This window comes from Carettochelys insculpta, chromosome 1, assembly GCF_033958435.1.
Source record: "Carettochelys insculpta isolate YL-2023 chromosome 1, ASM3395843v1, whole genome shotgun sequence".
Classification (NCBI taxonomy): Eukaryota; Metazoa; Chordata; order Testudines; family Carettochelyidae; genus Carettochelys; species Carettochelys insculpta.
Window position 1 is genome coordinate 349,203,191 of NC_134137.1, and position 26,201 is coordinate 349,229,391.

Consider the following 26,201-nt stretch of genomic DNA (forward strand, 5'->3'; position numbering starts at 1 on the left):
GTGCCGGAGCGGCCGCAGCAGGAGGGACCCTCTGGGGCCCTTAAAAGAAAAGCTGCCTCCCTCACTCCATCAGCGCAAACACGGAGGAAAGTCTCTCCAGCCCGATCCCTGCCGGCAGCAACAGTGAGCGGGACGGGAGGAGCAAGCAGCCCCCAGCCACAGCAACAGCTGATCGGCGGCGGCACGGAGAGCCACGTGGAAGCGGCTCAGCCTCCGATAATCAGCCAGCTGCCCCGCACCGCAGGCAGGGCGGCGGCTAAACAAGCGCCAGTACCGGCGGCACCGCAGGCAGCGGCACCGACCCCCAGGGAACCGGCGGTGCAGAGCGCACAGGCACGTAGCCTGCAGGCGCAGAAGGACACCGCACATGCGACACCGCCTTCGAGCGTGCCTAGCACGGTGCCGACGGGGCCGGGATCCCCCGCGCGTCAGGGGGCGGAGTTACCTCCTCCAGGGAGGGGGAAGGCTGCACACAAGAGGAGGCATTGCAGCCCCTCTCCGGACAGGGCTGTGGAGCTGCTTTCTCACAGCCCTCCCCTCATGTTGCAGACTCCAACCAGAAGGCAGGGGTCCCCCCTAGCCTACCCGGAGCCCCCTTCTCCATTTGTACAACCAGCCTCACCATGGCTGGCACCACCTTCACCCTTCCTGGGGTTTGAACCGCTGGACTATTATGCGAAATCGCTCTCTCCAGTGTCTCGACGATCTCCCTCCCCCAGACGCAGAGGGTACGCACCAAGGGAGTGGTCTAGGTCACCTTCCCAAGAACAGTGCCTATACTGCCATGGTCGCCCCTACCACGCGGGGCATAGACACCATCGGCAATCTACTAGGGAGAGATCCCCACAGACTATCTCGTACCCCCGAGGGCAGTTGCGACCGGGGACAGAGACTCAAGCATCTCAGGGGGAACTGGTCATGGAACCCTGAGATTTTCCCTCGCAAACCTCCAGCGAGAGGGTGTACCATCACCAGCAGGAACCGGAAGGGTCCAGAGAGATGTACCCCAGCGGTTCCTCGCTCTCCTCCCCGGACGAGGCTACGGCCCTGGGGGACGTCCATCCTACGGACGATCTCAAACAGTTTCAGGAGCTGTTTAAGAGGGTGGCCTTCACGCAAGGCATCCAGACAGCAGAGGTGCAAGAGAAACACCATAAGCTCCTCAAAAATTTGAGACCTCCGGCCTCCTCCAGAGTAGCAATACCGCTTGATGAAGCGATCTTAGAGTCCGCCACTACGATATGGCAGACCCCTGCAACTATTCCGCCTGTCCAAAAGAGAGCGGATAAGAAATACTTCGTGCCGGCAAAGGGCATGGAGTTCCTGTTTAGCCACCCACAGCCAAACTCCTTGGTGGTGGAGTCCTCGCAACAAAGATCAAAAACATCTCAATTTAAAACAGGGGGAACAGACAAAGATGCCAAGAAGCTAGAGCTGTTCGGCAGAAAGGTCTACTCCTCCTCCACTTTAACGTTGCGAATGGCAAATTACGCAGCGCACTTAGCGAACCATAACTTTGACAACTATTCCAGGTTAACCTCCCTCATGGACTCGCTTCCAGAGGACAAAAAGCCGGTCCTCAAGGCCATAGTGCAAGAAGGCTACGCGGCTGCGAGGACGGGAGTTCAGATTGCTTTGGACGTTGCGGACACAGCAGCACGTTCCACAGCAACCGCAGTGGTGATGCGAAGGGAGTCCTGGCTCCAGACCTCGGGTATACCGAGGGATCTGCAGGCGAAGATAGTTGACCTTCCCTTCGACTCGCAGAAGCTGTTTGCTGAATCAACTGACTCGGTCCTTCATTCCAGTAAAGATTCAAGAGCCACACTCAGGACCCTGGGGATTTACACCCCTCCATACACAAAGAAAAGGTACTATCCTCAGCAAAGGCGGTACCAGTACCAGCAACAGCGCCCCCAGTATCACAGGGGTTACGAGCAAGGGCGACATCAACAGCACCAGCAGTACAGACCTCCCAGGCGACGCTCACAACAGAGCTGTGCGTCCTCGGGGCGGGGCCAAAGGCCACAAGTTTGACATACAGATCCAGGGCTGCGCCATCACTACCATCACACAAGGTCATCCGAAGCGGCTATTCCACCATCGCCTCCGACCATTCTACGACCAGTGGCAAAGGATCACCACAGACAAATGGGTGCTGGAGATCATAGCCACGGGGTACGCCATCCCCTTCCAGTCGCTCCCACCGTCGCGACCTCCACCCAAGCCCCACCTCCAGGAGGCCTCCCATGTAGCCAGGCTCAGGCAGGAGGTGGCCCATCTCGTGCTCATAGGGGCGGTGGAAAGGGTGCCGGAGCAACTGCAAGGAAAAGGGTTCTACTCCCGGTATTTCCTCACGGAGAAAAAGACAAGAGGCTGGAGGCCCATCTTAGACCTTCGTGGCCTCAACAGGTACCTGCGCAAGCAGCGTTTTCGGATGACCACGATCGCCTCCATCCTTACAGCACTGGACGATGGAGACTGGTTCGCAGCCCTCGATTTACAAGACGCGTACTTCCACATAACCATCCATCCGGCTCACCGGCGATTCCTCCGGTTCATGGTAGACAACGAACACTTCCAATACAAGGTCCTACCGTTTGGCCTCTCCTCGGCCCCCAGAGTCTTCACCAAGACCTTGGCAGTGGTGTCAGCCTACCTGCACAGACAGGGGGTATTTATTTTCCCGTATCTGGACGACTGCCTGCTCACAGGGGCCTCGAAAGGGGAGGTTCTGCGCATGATACGCGTCACAGCAAACACGTTCTCCTCACTTGGCCTGGTTATCAATCTGGCAAAATCAAAAATAGACCCCACACAGGACATAGAGTTCATAGGGGCTCGCATAAACTCGGTTACAGCGAGAGTATACCTACCAGAGGCTCGCTTTCGAGCCATCAGTTCCCTCGTGCAAGTCATCACCTTCAGCCCTACGGTGCCGGTCTTGACGTGCTTGCAGCTGCTGGGCCACATGGCAGCAGCGACGTTTGTAGTGCAGAACGCCAGGTTACACATGCGCAGCATGCAGCACTGGCTGGTGAGTGTATACAAACCGGCAGTACACACCGTTCACAGGGTGGTGTCGCCCACAGCCGGGGTGCGCAAATCCCTGCAATGGTGGGTAAACCCCAGGAACTTGCTAACAGGGGTACCCTTCCACCAGCCGCAAATATCGGTTTTTCTCACTACAGATGCCTCCCTCATAGGGTGGGGAGCGCACATGGGCGAAGAGGTGACTCAAGGACTGTGGTCACCCACGGAACAGTCACTACACATCAATGTACTGGAGCTCAGAGCAGTGTTCAACGCCTGCAAACACTTTCGAGACCACATACAAGGCAAAGTCGTCGGGATCAGTACAGACAATACCTCCACCATGTTTTATATAAACAGGCAAGGAGGAGCTCGATCCCGTGCCTTATGCGCGGAAGCAATCCGCTTATGGAACTGGTGCATCGCCCACGATATAATCTTGAAAGCCTCATACTTGCCGGGTGCGCACAATGTGAAGGCAGACCAGCTGAGCAGGCGTTTTCCGCTCACACACGAGTGGCAGATCCGTCCCGATCTGCTACGGCCGATTTTCCACGCATGGGGTTTTCCCCAAATAGATCTGTTTGCCACTCAGCACAACAAGCAGTGCCCACGATTCTGCTCCAGGGCAGGACTGGGATGGGTGTCCCTGGGGGATGCGTTCGCGATCCCGTGGGGGGGCCCCCTGCTTTATGCGTTTCCTCCCACAGTGCTGATCCACAAAGTTTTGCAAAAAGCCAGGAGGGAAAGGGCCCGGATAATCCTGATAGTCCCAACGTGGGATCGCCAACAATGGTTCCCCCTACTCCTGCACATGTCGGACCGTCCACCGATGCCTCTTCCGGTGGCGCCGGATCTGCTCACGCAAGCCCAGGGGTCCATAGTGCATCCGCACCCCCAAAGCCTGCGACTGCAAGCGTGATTAATCCATGGCTCAGCTCCCTAGAGAGCACATGCACAGTGGGAGTACAGCAAGTTCTAGAAAGTAGCAGGAGGACTTCCACTAGGAAGACCTGCAAACAAAAATGGACTCGCTTCACGGCTTGGTGTTCTACCAAACAGCTGGCCCCCCTTTCGGTGCCTATACCTACAATTCTAGAGTATTTACTGGACCTCGAGAGGAGGACTCTCGCTATCCTCGTTAAAGGTCCACCTTGCCGCCATCTCGGCGTTCAGACATGAGGAGGAAGGGCACACGGTGTTCGCCCACCCTATGGTTACCAGGTTCCTCAAAGGGTTGGTAAACCTCTACCCCCCTCGGAAACCAATTCCACCTTCGTGGAACTTGGACCTGGTGCTTACCACACTGATGGGACCACCGTTCGAGCCCTTGGCCACGGTTCCCCTCCGCCTCCTTACAATAAAGACGACCTTTCTTCTTGCAATTACGTCAGCTCGTAGGGTGAGCGAGCTCGCGGCAGTCATGGCAACGCCACCCTGCACTGTTTTTTCCAAGGAGGCGGTAACCATACGGCTGCATCCAGCCTTTGTTCCCAAAGTTTCTTCCGAGTTTCACGTCAACGAACCTATTGTTCTACCCTCGTTTTATCCAAAGCCTCATAACTCCAACGAAGAGGCGCGCCTACACCTCCTGGACGTGAGGAGGGCGCTAGCCTTCTACGTAGACAGGACCAAGTCCTTCCGGAAAACGGATAGACTCCTAGTCTCCCTCGCTCCCAAATCGAAAGGAGAGGGTCTCTCCTCGCAGAGAATCTCAAAGCACATTGTATCCTGCATAAAAATGTGCTACGGGCTCAAAAAGACTCCTTTATCGGCCACTCCCAGGGCTCATTCCACCAGGGCGGTGGCGGCATCAACAGCCTTTTTCAAGGGCGTTGCGTTAAAAGACATTTGCAGAGCGGCGACTTGGTCGTCCTATGACACCTTCGCCAAACATTACGCCCTTCACAGGGTATTCCAAGAGGAAACCCGTCTCTCTGCAGCGGTCCTCTCGGGGACAAGCTGCACATAATCCAATTACCCACCTCCTATCTTGGGTTACTGCTGGGTAGTCACCTATTTTGGAGCACCCACGGGGACACTCGAAGAAGAAAGAGAAGTTACTCACCGTAGTAACGGTGGTTCTTCGAGATGTGTCCCCGTGGGTGCTCCACTACCCGCCCATCCTCCCCGCTTCGGATCTCTGTTAGTGTTTTGCAGGGGCACCCGAGGCAGTTGGTCGAGGAACTGGCAGGGACCGGATCGCGCACATGGCCAGGAGTGCGCAAGGGAGCGGCACGCGCCGGCGCATGCGCGGTCCGGCAGAAACTGCTTGGAAGATCCGATCTGTCGCGCCGGGCAAGCCCGTCACCTATTGTGGAGCACCCACGGGGACACATCTCGAAGAACCACCGTTACTACGGTGAGTAACTTCTCTTTGCGGCATCTCCCTTCTCAGTACCGTGGGGAGGCTGTTTGCACGTGCTGTTCTGAAGAGGCTCAATGTTCTTGTGGAGAGAGTCTACCCTGAGTCTCAGTGTGGATTCAGAGCTGAACGGTCCACCATAGACATGGTTTTCTCTGGTAGGCAACTACAAGAAAAGTGCAGGGAGCAGAACAAACCTCTGTATATTGCCTTCATCGACCTGACCAAGGCATTTGACCTCATCAGTAGAAAAGGTCTGTTTGCGATTCTGGCTGAGATCGGCTGTCCCCCAACTCTTCTCAGCATTATTAGGGCCTTCCATGAAGGCATGAAGGGGACCGTCGTATACGACGGATCTACATCCGAACCCTTTGAGATTCTCAACGGAGTGAAGCAGGCATGTGTGCTGGCTCCAACACCATTTGGCATCTTTGCAGTTTTGCTCAAATATACCTTCGGAACTTCTACAGAGGGCATCTCTCTCTCCGCACAAGAAGGGAAGGCAACCTCTTCAAACTGTTGAGGCTTAGAGCGAAGACCAGGGTGCTTACGAAGAGTCTAAGGGAGTTCCTTTTTGCTGATGATGCAGCTATTGCTGCTCACGCTCAGCAGGAACTGCAGTCACTCATAACTCGCTTTGCGTATGCATGTATGGAATTTGGCCTCACAGTCAGCTTAAAGAAGACCCAGGTGGTGGGCCAAAACGTGGGTAATGAGCCATCTATCAATGTGCTAGACTACGAACTGGAAGTCATCCATGAGTTCGTGTACCTAGGCTCGACTATCTCGGACAACTTGTCACTTGATAGCGAGATCAACAAGCGCATTGGAAGAGCCACCACAATGTTCTTCAGGCTGACGAAGAGAGTATGAGCTAACAATAAGCTCACTGTACGCACCAAGGTGCAGGTCTACACAGCCTGTGTTTTGAGCACATTGCTGTATGCCAGTGAAACATGGACTTTGCGCTCAAAACAAGAGCAGCAGCTCAACACGTTCCACATGCGCTGCCTTAGTCACATACTTGGTATCTCATGGCAGGACAAGGGCCCCAGTAGCGCAATGCTTGAGAGGGCAGGCACTGCCTCCATGTTCACCCTTCTCGAAAAGAGGCGTATGCTGTGGCTGGGCCATGTGTCACGCATGACAGATGGCTGAATACTGAAGGACCTCCTCTTCGGCGAACTGCCGTCTGAAAAGAGGCCGAAAGGGCGACCTAAATTGCGCTACAAGGACACATTCAAGCGTGACCTCAGCGCGCACTCTATCAGTATGAACACCTGGCATTCGCTCACGTCAGACAGGCATGCCCTGGAAACAGGGAGTGAAGGAAGCTCTTGTTATGTATGAAACTACCTTGGTGAAGGAAGCGGAAGACAGGAGAGCCCTCGGGAAGATCCATGCCCGTGATACCAGAGTAACATCTGCCTACTGCTGCTCACAATGCGGAAGGGACTGCGACTCCCGCATTGGAGTGCACAGCCACAGAAGACGCTGCTTGAATCAGTCCAACTGGGGCGCAAACCCATGATTCCTCGGGATCGTAGGATGCCTACTACTATATCTTTTTTTGAGGTGAGGAGACCACATCTACACGCAGTACTCAAGATGTGGGCGTACCATAGTTTTATATAGGGGAAGTAAGATTCTTCGTCTTATTTTCTGTCCCTTTTTTAATTGTTCCTAACATCCTATTTGCTTTACTGACTGCTGCTACACACTGCGTGGATGTTTTCAGAGAACTATCCACTATAATTCCAAGATCCCTTTCCTGATCTGTTATATCTAAATTTGCCCCCATCACCTTTTATGTATAATTGGGGTTATTTTTCCCAATGTGCATTACCTCACACTTACCCACATTAAATTTCATTTGCCATTTTGCTGCCCAGTCACGCAGTTTGCTGAGATCTCTTTGAAGTTCTTCACAGTCTGCTTTGGTTTTGACTATCCTGAACAGTTTGGAGTCATCTGCAAACTTTACCACCTCACTGCTTACCCTTTTCTCTAGATCATTGATGAATAAGTTGAACAAGATTGGTCCCAGGACTGACCCTTGGAAAACACCACTACTCACCCTCTTCCATTGTGAAAATTTACCATTTATTCCTACCCTTTGTTTCCTGTCTTTCAACCAGTTCCTAATCCATGAAAGGATCTTTCCTCCTATCCCATGACCACCTAATTTACGTAAGAGCCTTTGGTGAGGGACCTTGTCAAAGGCTTTCTGGAAATCTTAGTTTCTTCATCGAGTGTCCCTGTGGGTGCTCCACAATAGGTGTCGGGCTCGCCCAGCACCGCAGATCGGAATTCTTCCAGCAGTTTCTCCTGGATCGCGCATGCGCCGGCGCGCCGCTCCCTTGCGCGTCCCCGGCCACGTGTGCAATCCAGTCCCTGCCAGTTCCTTCTCAACTGCCATCGGCTGCAGACGGAATCCACTCAGGCTACGGCCAGAGTCAGATTAGCTAGAGTTTTACCTGTAAATTGTTGGGTTTTTTTCTTTCAAAAAAGAAAAGAAAAAGAAAAAAATATATAATAAAAAGAGAGAGAGGAGCGGAGAAGACGCGTGGACGTGTAGGCCAGTAGGACTCCTGCCGCTGCAGGCCGGTATCCACGACGGGTAAACAGCCATGAATTGAGTGCTAAGTGCCCTATCAACAACAAAAAGACTCACCGTGATGTCCTCTTCAGGCTTTAAAAAGTGTGAGTTCTGCCGCGAAGCTATATACCGGCCTCCGATGGGCATAGCGAATGCATTCGGTGCCTGGGGGAATCACACGTTACCCAGAAGTGTTCCCAGTGTGTTAAGCTCACAGCCAGGGCCAGGAAAGACAGAGAAATGCAGCTGAAAATGCTCCTGTTTGATAAGGCTTTCCAGCCCGACTTGCCGGAGAGGCCTCAACCAGAGGGGCCCTCAGGGCTCCACAAAAGGAAGGCAGCTTCCCTCTCCCCCTTGGTGCAGAAACGGAGGAAGCTCTCCCCAGCCCGATCCCTGCCGGCGGTCTCAGCGAGCGGGACGGGCGGAGCACACAGCCCCCAGCCGCATACTTAAATAAGCGGCAGCGCAGCAGCACACGTGGCAGAGGCTGAGCCTCCGATTACCAAACAGCCGACACGCGCGGCACCTAGAGCGGTGGCCAGGCAAGCGCCGGAACTGGCGGCGCCGCCACAGGCGGCACCGACCCCTGCGGCGCCAGCGGTGCAGGGCCAACAGGCACGGAGACTGCAGGCACCAGAGGACGTCATCCGCGCGGCACAGCAGCTGAGCAGGCTGAGTGCAGCGCTGACAGTGGGGCTGAGATCCCCAGCACGGGAGGGGGCAGTGCCATCCCCGCAGGGGAGGGGGAAGGCAAGAGCAAAAACCCGGCACCGCAGCCCTTCTGCAGACAGGGCTGCAATGCTGCTATCAACAAGCCCTCCCCTTACGCTGCACACGCCACCCAGAAGATCTGGGTCTCCACCAGCCTGTCCAGAGCCACCTTCTCCGTTCCTCCAACCTACATCACCATGGCTTGGGCCACCTTCGCCCTTTCTGGGACTGGATCCCCTGGAGTACTATCACAAACCAGTTTCACCATCAGCTGTATCATCGTGGAGATCTCGCTGTCCCAGACGTCGGGGTTACGCACCCCGAGAGTGGTCCAGGTCTCCATTCCCGGACCCAGGCCCGTGCTGCCATGGTCGTTCTTATCATGCTGGACACAGACACCACAGGCCTACACCTAGGGGCAGGTCCCCCCGGCCGTCCAATACCCCCCGTGGACACTCCCGGCCGGAGACGGAAACACAGATATCTCAAGGGAAGTTAATTTTAGAACCCCGAGACTTTCCTTCGCAACCCTCCAGTGAGCGGGTGTAACATCGGCTGCAGGAACCTGAGAATTCGAGGGAGGTTTACCCTAGTGGTTCCTCCTCATCCTCCCCCGATGAGGCCACGGCCCCTGAGGACATTGCTCCCCCGGACGACCTCAAACAGTTTCAGGAGCTGTTTAAAAGGGTGGCTTTTACGCAAGGCATCCAAACGGCAGAAGTGCAGGAGAAACATCACAAACTCCTGAAAAATTTGAGACCCCCGGCTTCATCCAAAATCGCTATCCCACTCGACGAAGCCATTATGGAGTCAGCCAGTACCATATGGCAGACCCTGGCCTCCGCTCTGCGTATGAACAAGAGAGCGGGTAAGAAGTACTTCGTCCCGGCAAAGGGCATGGAGTTCCTTTTTAGTCACCCACAACCAAACTCATTGGTGGTAGAATCGTCTCAGCAGAGATCAAAGACTTCTCAGTATAATTCGGGGGGTTCAGACAAAGATGCCAAGAAGCTAGAGCTGTTTGGCAGGAAGGTATATTCCTCCGCCACCCTGCTCTTGAGAATGGCAAACTATGCAGCACATCTAGCGAACCATAATTTTGATAATTACTCCAGGCTTACTTCTCTCATGGATTCGCTTCCGGAAGATAAGAAGCCGGTGCTAAAGGCAATTGTGCAAGAGGGCTACGCGGCTTCGAGGACGGGAGTCCATATTGCCCTGGACGTGGCGGACACAGCGGCACGCTCAACAGCTACAGCGGTGGTCATGCATAGAGAATCCTGGCTCCAGACATCGGGTATCCCGAGGGATCTGCAGGCGAAGATTGTGGATCTTCCCTTTGACACGCAGAAATTGTTTGCAGACTCAACCGACTCGGTCCTCCACTCCAGTAAGGACTCCAGAGCTACACTTAGAACTCTGGGTATTTATATCCCTCCATAAAGGAAGAAAAAGTATTACCCTCAGCAAAGACGATACCCGTACCAACCACAGCGTGCGCCGTATCAATGGGGCTACGACCAAGGGCGACATCAACAGCAGCAACAGTACAGAACTCCCAGGCGACGTTCTCAACAAAGCTGTGCATCCTTGGGGCAGGCCCAAAGGCAACAAGTTTGACGGGCATGTCGAGGGCTGCACTATCACTACTATCGCGCAATGCCATTCCCAGCTCATGTTCCATCATCGCCTCCAACTGTTTCACTCCCAATGGCAAAAGATCACCGCAGAGAAACGGGTACTGGAGATCATAGCCACGGGTTACGCGATCCCCTTCCAGTCGCTCCCACCGCCGAAACCTCCTCCCAGGCCCCACCTCAGGGACGCTTCCCATGAGGCGAGACTCAAACAGGAGGTGGACCATCTTATGTTCATAGGGGCGGTGGAAAGAGTGCCGGAGCAATTCCAGGGGAAAGGCTTTTATTCACGCTACTTCCTCACAGAGAAGAAAACAGGAGGCTGGAGGCCCATCTTAGATCTTCGGGGCCTCAACCAGTACTTGCACAAACAAGGTTTTTGGATGATCCCAGTCGCCTCCATACTCACGGCACTGGACGATGGAGATTGGTTTGCAGCCCTCGACTTACAAGATGCTTACTTTCATATAACGATCCACCCAGCACACAGGCACTTCCTCTGTTTTACGGTCGGCAAGGAGCATTTCCAGTACAAGGTTCTCCCGTTCGGCCTCTCCTCAGCCCCCAGAGTCTTTACCAAAACCCTGGCAGTGGTGTCAGCCTACCTCCACAGACAGGGGTTATTTATATTCCCATACCTGGATGACTGCCTATTGAAAGGGGCCTCGAAGGTAGAGCTCCTACGCATGATACGCGTAACAGCAGACACATTTTCTTCGCTGGGCTTAGTCATCAACCTCGCGAAGTCAAAGACCGACCCCACACAAGACATAGAGTTTATAGGGTCACGTATAAACTCTATCACAGCGAGGGTGTATCTATCCGACGCCCACTTTCGCGCCATCAGTTCGCTGGTGCAAGTCATTACATACAGCCCCACGGTGCCAGTCTTAACGTGCTTGCAGCTGCTGGGCCACACGGTGGCAGCAACGTTTCTGGTGCAGAATGCCAGATTGCACGTGCACAGCCTACAACATTGGCTGGCGAGCGTCTACAAACCAGCATCCCACACTGTCCGCAGGGTGGTATCGCCCACGACAGAGGTGCGCAGGTCCCTGCAGTGGTGGGTAAACCCCAAGAACCTGCTAACAGGGGTACCCTTTAACCAACCACAAATCTCTATTTTTCTTACTACCGACACTTCCCACATAGGATGGGGAGCACACATTGGCGACAAGGTGTTCAACGCCTGCAAACATTTTCGAGACCACATACAGGGCAAAGTAGTCGGGATCAATACAGACAATACTTCCACTATGTTTTATATAAATCGACAAGGAGGAGCCCGATCCCGTGCCCTATGTGCGGAAGCAGTTTGGCTGTGGAACTGGTGCATCGCCAACAATATAACGTTGAAAGCCTCATATTTGCCGGGAGCTCACAACGTGAAAGCAGACCAGCTGAGCAGGCACTTCGCACTCACGCACGAATTGCAGATCCGCTCCGATCTGCTATGACCGATCTTTCACACATGAGGGTTTTCCCAGATCGACCTGTTTGCCACTCAGCACAACAAGAAGTGCCCCCAGTACTGCTCCAGGGCAGGATTGGGGCGGGGGTCCCTGGGGGACACATTCACGATTTCATGGAAGGGCCCCCTACTTTATGCGTTTCCCCCAACGGTGCTCATCCACAAGGTCTTGCAGAAAGCCAGAAGGGAGAGAGCCCGCATGATTCTTGTAGTCCCAACGTGGGATCGACAGCAATGGTTCCCATTGCTTCTGAGCATGTCGGACCGCCCACCGCTCCCCCTTCCGGTGGCGCCGGACCTACTCACGCAGGTCCAGGGGTCCGTAGTGCACCCACACCCTCAAGGTCTGCACCTACAAGCATGGCTAATCCATGGCTCAGCTGCCTGGAAAGCACATGTACGGAGGGAGTACAACAAGTCCTGGAAAGTAGCCGAAGGACCTCCACCAGGAAGACCTACAAGCAGAAATGGACTCAATTCACTGCCTGGTGTTCCACCAAGCAGTTAGCTCCCCTTGACGTTCCTATACCTGTAATACTAGAATACTTATTGGACCTCAAGAGGGGTGGGCTTTCCCTATCCTCACTAAAAGTCCACCTCGCTGCTATATCTGCTTTTTGGCATGCAGAGGAGGGGCCCACAGTATTTGCCCATCCTGTTGTTACCAGGTTCCTGAAGGGGCTGGTAAACCTGTACCCCCCTCGGAAACCGCTTCCACCATTGTGAAGTTGGACTTGGTGCTCAGCACGCTAACGGGTCCACCATTTGAACCCTTAGCCACAGTTCCCCTACATCTCTTTACGATAAAAACAACATTCCTCCTTGCAATTACATCAGCTTGCAGGGTGAGCTCGCTCGCAGCAGTTATGGCAACACCGCCCTGCACAGTATTCTCAAAGGAGGCGGTAACTTTACGGCTGCACCCAGCCTTTGTTCTGAAAGTTTCTTCAGAGTTCCACCTTAACGAACCAATAGTTTTACCCTCGTCTTACCCGAAGCCTCACAGCTCCAGCAAGGAGACACGCCTACATCTCCTAGACGTGAGAAGGGCGTTGGCCTTCTATATAGACAGAACTAAGTCCTTCCGGAAAACGGACAGGCTTTTAGTCTCTCTCACTCCCAGATCAAAAAGAGAAGGTCCCTCTTCACAGAGAATCTCTAAGCACATTGTGTCCTGTATAAAAATGTGCTACGAACTTTGAAAGACTCCTTTGCTAGCCCCGGCTAGGGCTCACTCCACCAGGGCTGTGGCGGCGTCAACAGCCTTCTTCAAGGGCATCGCGTTAAAAGACATCTGTAGAGTGGCGACCTGGTCATCCTACGACACCTTCGCCAAACATTATGCACTACATCGGGTATACCAAGAGGACACCCGTCTGTCGACAGCAGTCCTCTCGGGGGCGAGCTGCACATAAACCGATTACCCACCTTCTTACTTGGGTTACTTCTGGGTAGTCACCTATTGCGGAGCACCCACGGGGACACTCGATGAAGAAAGAGAAGTTACTCACCGTAGTAACGATGGTTCTTCAAGTTGTGTCCCCATGGGTGCTCCGCCACCCGCCCATCCTCCCCGCTTTGGATCTCTGTTTAGTGTTTTTCAGGATCATCCGAGGCAGTTGGTCAAGGAACTGGCGGGGACCAGATCGCGCACGTGGCCGGGGACGCACTAGGGAGCGGTGCGCGCCGGCGCATGCACGATTTAGGAGAAACTGCTGGAAGCATTCCAATCTGTGGCGCCGGGCGAGCCCGACACCTATTGTGGAGCACCCACGGGGACACATCTCGAAGAACCATCTTTACTACGGTGCGTAACTTCTCTATACTATGTCTACTGGATTCCCCCATCCGCATGCTTGTTAACCCCTTCAAAGAACTCGAGTAGATTCGTAAGACACGACTTCGCTTTACAGAAACCATGTTGGCTTTTGCTCAACAAATCATGTTCCTCTGCGTGTCTGACAATTTTATCCTTTACTATTGTTTCTACTAATTTGCCCAGTACTGACGTTTAGACTTACCGGTCTATAATTGCTAGAGTCTCCTTTAGAGCCCTTTTTAAATATTGGTGTTATATTAGCTGTCTTCCAATCATTGGGTACCGAAGCTGATTTAAAGGACAGGTTACAAACCACCGTGGAAGCAGTATGGACCCCCAGCAGCAGCAGCAGCAGCCAGAGGTCCACACACCTGCTCCTGCAGGAGCAGTGCTTGCCCTGCTCAGTGCCATGCAAGAGGCACCTGATCATCTTTTATTTGTGGAGGAGGAGCTGCCACCAGGGGATGAGGAAGCAGCCCCAGACTTTGCTGCCCTCTGACCCCCCGCACACGCCACCAGCTGTGGAGCTACCCCACAAGCACAGACTGGTGGGAGGGGCTGGTGCTCGGCAAGTGGGACGATGACCGCTGGCTCCAGAATTTCCGCATGAGCCAGCAGACATTCCTGGAGCTCTGCCAATGGCTCACCCCTGCCTTAGGGCACCAGGACACCTCCATGCGACGTGCCCTCACCATCGAGAAACGGGTTGGCATCGCTGTCTGGAAGCTGGCCACTCCAGACAGCTACCGATCCGTGGGGCAGCACTTCAGCGTGGGCAAGGCCACCGCTGGGGCTGTCCTCATGGAGGTAAGAGGACCCGGGGCAGGGGGAGCCTTGTCCCGGGGGAGCCTGGGGGTGGAGGGCCAGACGCGCCCTGCACACCCCTCAGTGGTGCGCTCTCATGTCCTTCCCCTGCAGGTCATCTGCGCAATCAATGTCCTGCTCCTCCACGGGCTCATGCGGCTTGGGGACCCGGCTGCTGCCATCACAGGGTTTGCCAGCCTGGGGTTCCCAAATTGCTTTGGGGCTCTGGATGGGACCCATATCCCTATCCCGGAGCACAGCAGAGGACGCTTCCTCAATAGGAAGGGATACCACTCCGTGGTCCTCCAGGCCTTGGTGGACAGCCGGGGCCGCTTCCTGGACATTTATGTTGGCTGGCCTGGCAGCACCCACGATGCCCGGGTGTTCAGAAATTCGGGCCTGTGCCGCCGGCTGGAGGCGGGGACCTACATCCCCCAGCGGGAGATCCCTGTGGGGGACACCACCATGCCCCTCTGCGTCGTCGCAGACGCGGTGTACCTCCTCCGGCCCTGGCTCATGTACCCTTACATGGGCCATCTCACAGCCAGCCAGGAGTATTTCAACACGCGCTTGAACCCTGCGCGCCAGGTGGTCGAGCACACTTTCGGCCGCCTCAAATGGCGCTGGAGGTGTCTCCTCACCCGCCTGGATGCAGGCCTCACCAACATCCCCCAGGTTGTGGGCGCGTGTAGTGCACTCCACAACCTGGTGGAGAGCAAGGGAGAGGCCTTCTTCCAGGGCTGGGCTGTGGAGGCTGTCAGGGCCAACATCCAGCCACCTGCTGCCCCCAGTCGCCAGGTTGACCCGGAGGGGATCCGGGTCTGGGAGGTCCTGTGGGCCCATTTTGACCAGGCTGCGGGGTGAACACTGGCAGGGCCAGCTGCGGGCGAGCCACCCACTGCACCCCCCACATCCTCCACAACACTCCCTGCTCCCACGCCCACACCACAGAGCACCCGAGAGCGCACCCCTCCCACTTTTCTTTGAAATAAATGGAAATGTTGTTTCAAACCAAACAGTGCAACCTCTTATTAATAACTTAGAAAAAAAGGGGGGAACTATTTACATGGGGGGCAGCTAACAAAACAGGGGACCAACAAAAACTATATACAAATGGGGGATATTTACAAAGGAGTGGGGGGCCACATCCTCTGCCCCGCACCCTGTTGTCCAGTGCCCGGTGTTGGAGGGTGCGACCCTCGCCTCAGCCGGAGCCCTGGGCGAGGCTGGGTGGGGGCCAGGAGAACCAGCAAATACGGCCGGCCCCCGGCGGCCCCCGGCCCCCGTCGGCAGCAGGCCCCAGGGTGGCTGGCGGCAGGCGGGTGGCACGGCGGGGGGGCCAGGTGTTGCGCTATGTGCTCAAAGGTGCGCATGAAGGACCCCCAAGCCTCCTGGCGCCAGGCCAGCGCTCGCTCTTGGAGCTCCAGCCGCCCTTCCTCCACCCGCAGGTGCCGCTCCGACACCTCCAGCTGACGCCGGAGGGTCGCCAGCAGCTGGGGGTCCATGGCTGTCCTCGGGTGGCTCCACCGTCAACCTTGTCCTGGGGCTGGTCGGTGCTCCGCCGAGGGGCTGGCCTGCTGGGATGGTCTCAGCGGGCTCTCCAGGACGACGGACACCTTGCCGGCACTCTCCGGGCCCTCCGATGGTGCAGTTGCGGAACACGGGGGAAGAAGAGTGGAGACAGCCGTCAGTGTGGGCCCTGACCCGTGGCCCTTGTCCCGCCCACCCCTCTGCTGCTGGTTCCCCATCCCCGTCCCCGGGAGATGCTGCTGCTGGTTCCCCGTCCCCGGGAGATGCTGCTGCTGCTGCTGATGATGATGATGATGAGTGTCTCCCCCACCCCCGGGGACCCTAGGTTCTGCTCCCCCCATCCCCAGGGATGGGGCATGACGCTGTCCTGCTGAGGGGCAGGGGGTGATGCACTCTTCTGAGGGACATGCCACTGCTGTCCTTGGTGCCATGGTCATCTGGGTATGTCTCTTGTCCCTGCCCCTTAACACCGAAGGTGTGCACCGGGTGGGGTACATACCTGACGGTCCACTTCCACAGTCGGGGGACACTCACTGGGTGGATGCCCTGCTGGAGGTCTGGGACGGGAGTGCGATGCGGAGCCCCCCCGTCACTGGAGGAGTCCACCTTCTCCTTCTCCTCCTGCGTTCCAGGGGTGGGCTCCTGGGTGGGCCCCTGGTGTGCAGGGCTTGCCTCCGGGGCGGACTCCGTCTCTGGGGCCTGCTGGGGCTCATCGGCCAAGGTGTCAAGAGTGGCCAGGGGGAGGAGGTGTACCGGGGGACCAGGATGGCCCTGAGCTCCCTGTAAAAGGGGCAAGTGGCGGGGGCGGCCCCAGATTGGCTGGCCGCATCTTGGGCCCGGGCGTAACCCTGCCGCAGCTCCTTAACTTTACTCCTGACATGGTCAGGAGTGCGGGCAGGGTGACCCCGGCCAGCCAGGCCCTCGGCCAGCCGAGCGAACACATCCGCATTCCGCCTCTTGCTCCCCATTACCTGGAGCACCTCCTCCTTGCCCCAGAGCCCCGGCAGGTCCCACATCTCGGCCTCCGTCCAGGAGGGGCCCCGCTGCCTCTTCCCCAGCTGGCTGCCAGCCTGGGAGCCCTGGCTCCCCTGGGGGGGGGGTGCTTGGGGGGCTGGCTGGCTGCCATCAATGCGGGGGTGTTGGGCTGTGGCTGCTGCGGGCGTGCAGGCTGGCCGCGTGGCAGTGCTGCTGCCTGCAAGCACTCAGCTTCCTGCACAGGAACGTAGGGGGCAGGGAGCTCTAAGGGGCTGCTGCACGTGGAGACCATAGAGCTCAGGGGCTGGAGAGAGCGTCTCTCATCTCCTCAGCTGATGGCTGCCATGGCGGACCCCGCTCTTTCTATGTTGCGGGACGCGGATCATCTACACGTGCCCCACTGTTGGGGAGAGCAACTTCGATGTCTCGCCACCTTACGTCGATTTCAACTTCGAAATAGCGCTCCCCATGAGTAGACGTGGCGGGTGCTATTTCGAAGTTGGCACGGCTACTTCGAAGTAGCCGGCTCACGTAGACGCAGCTTTACTGTGTTTTTTAATTTGGGGTATACATTTAAGTTGGGCCTCTAATATGGTATCTTTGAGAAGTTTCCATGCAGCTTGCAGGGATTTCACTCTCATTACTCTACCTCTTAATTTCTGTTTAACTAACCTCATTTTTGTGTAATTCCCCTTTTTGAAATTAAATACCAGAGTGTTGGACTGTTGCGGTGTTCTTCCCAACACAGGAATATTAAATGTTATGGTATGGTCACTGTTGCCAAGCGGTCCTGTAATAGCTACCTCTTGGACCAGATCTTGTGTTCCACTCAGTACTAAATCAAGAATTGCCTCTCCCTTTGTGGGTTCCTGTACCAGCTGCTTCAAGAAGCAGTCATTTAAGGCATCAAGAAATTTTTTTTCTGAATCCCTTCCTGAGGTGACATGTACCCAGTCAATATGGGGATAATTGAAATCCCCCATTATTCGTGAGTTTTTTATTTTGATAGCCTCTAATCTCCCTTAGCATTTCAGCATCACTATCACTGTCCTTCTACATAATACTGAGAAATGCATTCAGCGCTCAGTAATGTGCACAATTTTCTAAACCTCTGCTAAACTGAGCTGGGGGAGAAGCAGGCACGATGCAGAATAGGGAGATGAATCCCCTATTAAGCATGTGAAGCAGTGGCCTTTCATCTTTTTAATTTTTTTTTTTTACTGCAAACCAGGGCGCTTGCGACCACGGCTCTTGCAAACAGGCCGACTGCTAACAGGCGAGAGTTTTGAGAGGGGCTCTCCTGGTGAAGGAGGGGGCAAACTACAGCACCTCTGTGCTGATTGGCTGAGCTTAGCCAGAGGGAGGGGCTATCAGGAAGGCCAGGGCCTTTTAAACCCTGCTGGCAAGCAACCAGGGCAGGAGTTTTGAGAGGGGAGTTTAGAGGGAGCTAGTTACTTCTAATGTCCAATCAGCACAGAGGTTTAGATTTCAAACCTAATCAAGGCTCACAGCTTCCGACTGCCAGCCTGAGCACATGGCCTTTCAAACAGACAGCTCAGCACTCCAAACTCCAAACAAACAGACAAACACAAGCCCAGAACCCCCAAACACAAACACCCACACACTCTAGGCAGCCACTTACCTGAAGGTGCTGTAGTTTGCCCCCTCCTTGACCAGGAAAGCCCCTCTCAGAACTCCTGCCTTTTTTACAATTTATTTTAGTACATTTTGTGTCATGGGGAAAAAATTGAAAACCGAATGAAACAGCAAACCTACCCCTCCGACACTCATACATCCTTAGTTTTCTAAGATCAACATTTTAATAAATAAAACTGCAAAAATTGCTGTCTCCTGTTGTGCATTTTTTTCCCCAGTGGGCACCATTTTTTTCCCTTTCATATGGATTAATTACACTCCATGATTGTTAAGTATATGGTACCTGAATTAAACCTTCATGTGGTAGAGGTGTCAAACAGGTATAAGGGAGAAGTGCATTGACCATTCAGGTGCTGTAGACTCAGAAAAGAATCTGTAGTAGGAAGAAATAGTAGATATTACAGTATCAATTATATGTGAATGCATGATAAAATGCATAAAACACATTGTATTACATATACGTAATTATTTTTTATTTATTAAATAGCTGAAATTTCTAAGCATGGCTGTATCTCTCTCCTCCTGTAAGCATATTCACAATAATCTTAATGACATGCATGACTTTGTGCTTCAGAGGATGAAGGAGAAGATTGGAAGGTTATTAAAGGAAAGTTTCTGGCCATCAATGCAGTCAATATGAGCTGTGCCTGTCCGCGGAGTCCTAAAGGCCTTTCCCCAGCAGCTCACTTGGCAGATGGCTCTACTGACCTCATTCTCGTTCGCAAATGCTCCAGATTCAGTTTTCTCCGGTATCTTGTCAGACATACAAACCAAGATGATCAGGTATTATCTCTTTCTAAGACCAGGGTCTAAATGGGGTATAAATACTGGTAGAACTATTTGGCACAAATATAATTTGTGATGGAACTGATAAATGAGCATGTTTATGCATTTTGGATGAGATATTTTGACCATGTGTGACAATTGAAGGTCTCATGACATTTTGTATAAGAGCAAGGACTTCCCCCATGGTGTCCTTAGCCAAATTTCAACTTTTGGTAATTATATTAGGCTTTCCTAAATTTTTCATGATTTCTTTTGGATACCATTAGTATTTAAAACACATCCCTCACAAAATGCCTGTATATACCTACAAGTTTGTCTCGCCAACCACAGAAATGTATGTTATCACAGTGTAAGCCTCTGACAATTACGACAATCTCTCAGTTATCACATTTGTTTCCAGTAGAGTTACCTAGTTAAGAAGATTTTATCTACTTGGAAAATAATGCTTTTTCCTCCTACCCCTGATGTTCCCAGCTCCTTCAAAGTGCCTGTGCTGCTGTGGTATTCTCTAGCTGTGGCAATCTCTAGACCCCACTATCACAGGAAGGTTACAAGTGAGAGGTTTGCAGAAAAGTCAGTGCAAAAGTACATGGTCTGGATATTTAGGATATTTAGAATCAGTGGCTGTTGTAGCAGTAAACTGCAGTCTTTTTCATATTGCGACCTTATGACACAACATAAAATAATTTTGGGACCCCTTCTACACAAAATTTCAGGATTTACCCCTTTTTATCTAGAAGGAAGAGCAGGGTCCTGAGGGAAAAAGTCGATTGAAAACCCATGTTCTGTTGATGAAAGAAAAGGCCTGACATCCAGGAGGATGAAGTGAAAAGAACCATAAAGTTACAGTGTAACATTAGAAAAATATCACTTGTATTTCATGCCACATTCAGCCTCTGTGGAAAATTGGAGACCTCATTGAAAATGAAATTCTGCATTCTGTGTTTGAGCTTTACTGATTAATTAAAGTAAAATACTTTCTAGAATGCCTGTTTTAATTTCTCTTTACAGTTTGACTTCACATTTGTAGAGGTTTATCGAGTGAAGAAGTTTCATTTTACATCAAAGCATGTGGAAGACAATGAGAGCGATGTCAAGGACATAGGAAAGAAACACTTTGGCCAGTTCTGCAGCGACCATCCAGCTTGTTGCTGTAATCTTAGTAACAGCATTTGGAACTGTGATGGAGAAACTTTGGATAGTTTGGCTATTGAAGTTTGGTGAGTAACTGTCAAGGTGTGTTCTGTCTCTGGCAAGCAGATCCTTTTAAGTTACCTGCTTTTAAGTCAGCCAGTTTTAAGACTGTTATAGATGACATTATATTCCTAAAGAATTCAGTGATTCTTTTTGGAATCTTTATGAAGAATTACGTTGAACACTAGTGTTTGGTTTTTATGAGATACTTTACAGGAAAGTATTAAATGCATCCTTTCTGTTGCACTAGAGCACACGAAAATGTTTCAGATCACATCCTGAAAGGAATTTCATTTTTTGGATGTACACCAGGGATTGTTTGCTTTTCTTCATATGCCTTCTTGTTTGCTAAGTAAAAGAGGTTGTAAATATGCCTGAATAGCAGTGGTTGAAAAGGAAAATGCTTCAGTCCGTTTCTTCCTGCATCATCTAAAAGTTTAAATACAGTAAAATTCCTTTAATTCAGCCCGTCCAGGACCAGACAGGTGCTGGATTATCAAATTTTCTGGACTATTGGACGTCACCACCCCTGCACCCAGCTGCAGCTCACCTCGCCCCCCGCCCTCACATCCCCAACTTCTTCACCACTCCCTCGCGGTCCCCAGCTTCTTCATCCCTGCGCTCCTCGCACTTCATAGGGTGACCAACCATCCATATTGGGCAGGACGGTCTATATTTGGGACACCAAAAAGGCATCCCTACTTATTTATTAAAAGGGATGAATTGTCCCATATTTAGGCCTGTGGGCCAGGAGCGCCTGTGGCCACCAGCCCCCCGCCCCTTCCTATGGTCCCAACCCACCATCCAAGCCCCCTGACTTACGTGAATTTTGAGGCATGTGTATCTTGGGGGACTTCTGTATGCCAGACCATCAAATTTTGCAAGGTTATCTCCATAAATGGGACTATTTTTGCAAGATGCCAAACCATCAGAGGCTGAATTAAAAGAATTTTACTGTAGCTATTAGTTGTTTCAATAATTCTCAGGATTCCAAAATGAAGATTCAAGCACTTCTGGTGCTAACTTGGGCTAGGGAGGAACTAGTCCCATGCAACATCACAAGCTTACCCAACAGGTTATGTAAGCCTTGACAATATCTATATTGCTGTTTTTATATTTTTCATTATTTTATGCCACATTTTTAGGCATATATAGAATTTATCCTTAAAAGAAACTTTTGTTCTTTTTAATCTGTATCCTTCAATTATCCTTCATTTTGAGGGCTGTCATTCATGTACATTTGAGTTACTTACATTCCACACATATTCATTATCCCTTTACTTTTGTTGTTAAAAATGACTTGCATCAGAAATAAAGGGTCATAAGACAGAAATGATAGAAACTACTATCTCCAAAGGAATGAACCCATCCCATATTATTTTAATCTACATGAAGACGTCACGTATCCCTGATTTGAGGTCTTTGTCACATGTTGCCTTGGCAGGTAGAGAAATATATTTACAACTAGTAAATGTTCAGATCAGATGGGACAGGGATAGTGGAAAACTGTTTTATTGTAATTGGTAAAAGGAGGCAGAGATACAGTACAAAGTCTGCCATAAAATAGAGCTCCACTGAACAGTAATCAGATTATTAGACAAGCACAATGGCCTCTTGTGGCCTTCGAATCTATGAATAAATTATTTTATAGAGGTGTTCATAAACAGATATGGCCCATCAGATGTCTGCTTCTGCAAAACTTCCATTGAATGCTCTCTCCAGGGAGTGGTGGTTACAGAACTAGTGAACGTGTGAATATGTAGTCCACTATGCTAACATCCTCTGCAGAAGATGAGTGCCCACAATAGTTTTGTGCTGTGGCCTTGAACGATTTGACCAGTCCTAGGGAGTGCACAGTGATTCCAAATTAGGACTGCAGCAGAAGTGAGTACTTTGTAAAAGTAATACGTGATCTCTTTATTTTCCAGGGTTCACTGTCAGTTAATAAAACTTTTTGCAAGAGGAATAGAAGAGGACGTTGATGAAGCTATTTACAGCCAGAGTACAGTTGAGCAATGATATGAATTTAATTCAAGTTAATATGTTTTAAAATTGGAAAGCATTTTGATTGTTAAAATAGTTTATAAATATTTTATTTTCATCTGTGTACATTTTTTTAAGGATTTTAAATCTTCTGAGTCATCAGAAGCTCGTTGAGAAAAACCTAAATTTTGTTGTGTGGCACAATGAGGATTAATTGGCTTACATTTTCATAATGACTGATGTTCATTATATTTTCTGCATAACTAAATGACTGGCTGTGCTGCAAAAACAGTTATAGATGTGCTTAAAGTATTGTGAGTACTTTCCTTGAAATCACATCCTTGGAGTAGATCAAAATAAGATATTTGCAATGTCTGTTTGAAAAGATCTGCTTCGCTAGAATTATTCTGTAGATGCATGTGATTAAATGCTGGAAAGTAGTGATAGTATATCTTCTTTTACTTCATCTTCATTTCAGTTTTTGATCTTTCATTATTTGATTCTGACTGTATCCTGCAACTTATCAATGCAATTCAAATACATATTCCTGGCTTTAAGTAACTCTTTAAAGAGTTTAGAAATATTTTTAACAAATAAAAGGCACATCTATATATAAATCATACATGATTTTACAGACTGTATTTATAAACTCCCTTACGTGGAACTTTGTGGGATCATAAAAGGCTTTCATGAACTATTGGGCTGATACCAAGTACTGCAGGTGAAATATCTCACGTGCAGCTCATAGAGCCATATTATAGTACCAGGAAGGTACAGGCAAGGGAGATAGTATAAATATATTATAAAGCACCAGCCAATTTTACATTGTTTTAAAGTATTTGTGATTAATACACAGAAAGATTGCCTCCTCAACAATGACAACGGCGCAGCCCTTTCTAGAGTTCTTTATAAAGGGCAAAACTTTTTTTTTTTTTTTTTAAGGAATAGGAAGCCAAATGTTCAGCTTAAATGTAATTTAATCAACTGCAAGGTTTTAGGTAGTTTTAATTAGTGAAATGTGGAAACAGGTAGAACAAAACTTTTTGCTGTATGAAGTCATGAGGAAAAACTGATCTTTGATAAATCACAAATTCACTGTGTTAGTTGCTTGCTATTGTAGCAAGGAACATGGATTATCTTGTACAGATACAGAATGATTATTTTTAATTTGTATATTAAGTTGTTTATTAACCCTTCTGTGCTGAAATCTGACATCAGTATAGATTGGGGGCTGAATTTTCCTTTGTCATTCCAGTCTTACATCTACATAATGAAGACCAGAATTTAATACTCTTTCTGTATGCTGCCTTTTGGTGACCTATGCTTTTCTTTAAAATGTTCTGTTTGTGCTTGTTTTGTGTCTGAACAACTAACAGTACTGTATTTACATAATTTATTGAAGCTTTTGTTGATTAGCTGTTAGTTTTTCCCCCCATCTGTTTGTATTATTTAGACCATGATTATTTTTATAGTACTGCTGAAGCACTTGAAGCACCGTTATCATAGATGTCTGATTTTTTTTTCCGTGGAAAGCAATTATGTTTAAGTGTAACTGTTAAGTTGTATGCTGTTTTACTGCTATAATGATATTTGTACTGCAGTGTTCTGATAACATATGCAAATTATTTTCCTTTAAAATATAATATAAAGCTTAGACTCTATTTTTCATTATGTACTATTTCAGTGAAATACTTGAATACTTTTCCAAAAGCAGTACTATTTTATACTGTTCTATAATGGGAATGGTTGGAAAATTGATTGAACCAATGTTCAAACTCATTTAACATACAAACATTATATACACTATATTTTAAAGCCACATTTACTAACGGTATTTGAAATAAAAACTCCTCTGGAAATACAGTAAGTAAGTTTTACAAATCCATGTTTTGTAAAAGTATCAGTTTAATGTAAAAGTAAGGTGTCCACTTCTGTGACTTAGTCAAGACCATTTAGAGGGAAGTCCAATTCTTTTGAGCCTTGGGTAGGCACTGTGGATGTGGCACATTCAGCTCATGATCAGATAGAGATGTTGATCATGTTCTGAAGTTTTTGTACCAGCCAGTCAGAACTATGATTTATGTGCTCAGAAGTGAGCATTATCCAGCTGCACCAGATCACAGATGTAAGGCTGAGAAAAGAGATTTTTGGGAGTAAAAAGCCCTAGGTCTGTCAAGAACGTACACTGAAAACCTTTGGCTATGTCTAGACTGCGATTTGCATATCTTCTGCAAACAGTTCTGTCAGGAGAGGCTTTTCCAACACTTGGCCCATCCACACAGGGACAAGTGTTGGAAAAACCCCTCTGTCAAGGCATCCCTTCTTCCTTATGGAATGTGATGTACAGGGGTGTTGACAGAATGCTCCTGACCGGCAGATCTCTTCTGAGAGATCGGCAGTTTGGACGCACACTCTGCCGACAAAACGTCTGTCGACAGAAGTTTTGTCGATAGAAGCTTGCAGTCTCGGCATGGCCGAGTTTATAGTGTTTCCAAAAGAATCCTATTCTAAAGGGCACTTGCGTGAGGAGCAAGCCACAAAGGAAAAGCACAGAGGGAGTTGTGCTCTGAACAGATGGAAAGTAAATGAAAAAAATAACTGGGCTGTTACAACATAGCAAAAATGTAGATAATTGACAAACTTTATTGTTTCCTCTAAAAATGTCTTTGTAGTTTATTGTACTACTAAAGCACCATGTGTGGTTGTGTGATATGTTTGTATATTTTTTAAGCAAAGAGAGCTGTGTAAGTAGTGTCTACTTGTTTCTTCATTGATACTGGAATTGATTGTCCTTTTCTAAAAACATCTCAATACGGAAATTACAGATGGAAAAACTAGAAGTTTAACTTTTTAAATCTTGCTGGCTTCAAGATGCGAAAAGTATGTTTTGTTCTGACGCATTGAAGTGAAGTCTTCTGAAAAATAAAGAGATGATGTACACCATATGGCTGGTTTTCTGTTATACGTTTGCTCGAGTCTGTTCTTTTTCTACAGATTTGAGTCTGCCCTATTTTAGCAAAGCTAATTCCCCTACACTTCAGCCACTCTGATCTGCACAGAAGATCTTCAAAATTCAGGATAAGCTATGTAAAGTGAACAATCAAAACTTTAGTACTAACCTATTCACCCACCTCCATGTAGGTTTGTGGTAGCAAGAGTTAGTTGACACCAGTGTAAGCAGAGGTAGCCAAAGACAGAATTAACAGGCTTCCATGTGGGAGATCTTAATTCAAAATAGTATCATTGTTACTATATATCCAGTTTGGTGCAGAGCAACAAATACAGAAGTGCATGCATCATTCATTATGCATGTGAACCTGCCAGTACAGATACGATTATTTGCAAAATTAAAAAAACAGGGAACTGGCAAATTAGCCAGTGGATTTCATTTTTATGGGTGGTGACTCTGAAGTTCCCAACATATTTTGGAAGCTTTGTGACATTGCTGAAAAAGTAATTTGACCATAGATCGTTTCTTAAAGTCCTGACATCTGTCGTTCACCATAGACATTGGTATCTCTGTCATAGTCTGAGAGCTGAAGAATGTTTGCATATGAAATAAAAATTATGTTCCACATTTCAACTAAGTCATTGTACTGATGATTCACCAGGAATTAAAAACCAGAAAAAAAACATAT

At 50.0% G+C, this 26,201-nt stretch overlaps 1 protein-coding gene across 4 annotated transcripts in view; it reads left to right on the forward strand.

Annotated features, from left to right (window-relative positions):
* Positions 1-25,785, forward strand: part of CERK (ceramide kinase) — a 131,985-nt gene extending 106,200 nt beyond the window's left edge. For 3 of the 4 annotated variants that reach the window (XM_075015922.1, XM_075015932.1, XM_075015940.1), the window contains 3 exons: positions 19,175-19,383; positions 20,398-20,606; positions 22,509-25,784. In XM_075015922.1, coding sequence (XP_074872023.1) covers positions 19,175-19,383; positions 20,398-20,606; positions 22,509-22,599 — 509 coding nt within the window. In that variant the 3' untranslated portion in view covers positions 22,600-25,784. Of the gene's footprint in view, positions 1-19,174; positions 19,384-20,397; positions 20,607-22,508 lie in introns of all 4 variants that reach the window. The other variant, XM_075015913.1, reaches the window with a different exon arrangement.
* Positions 25,786-26,201: the final 416 nt, after the last annotated feature.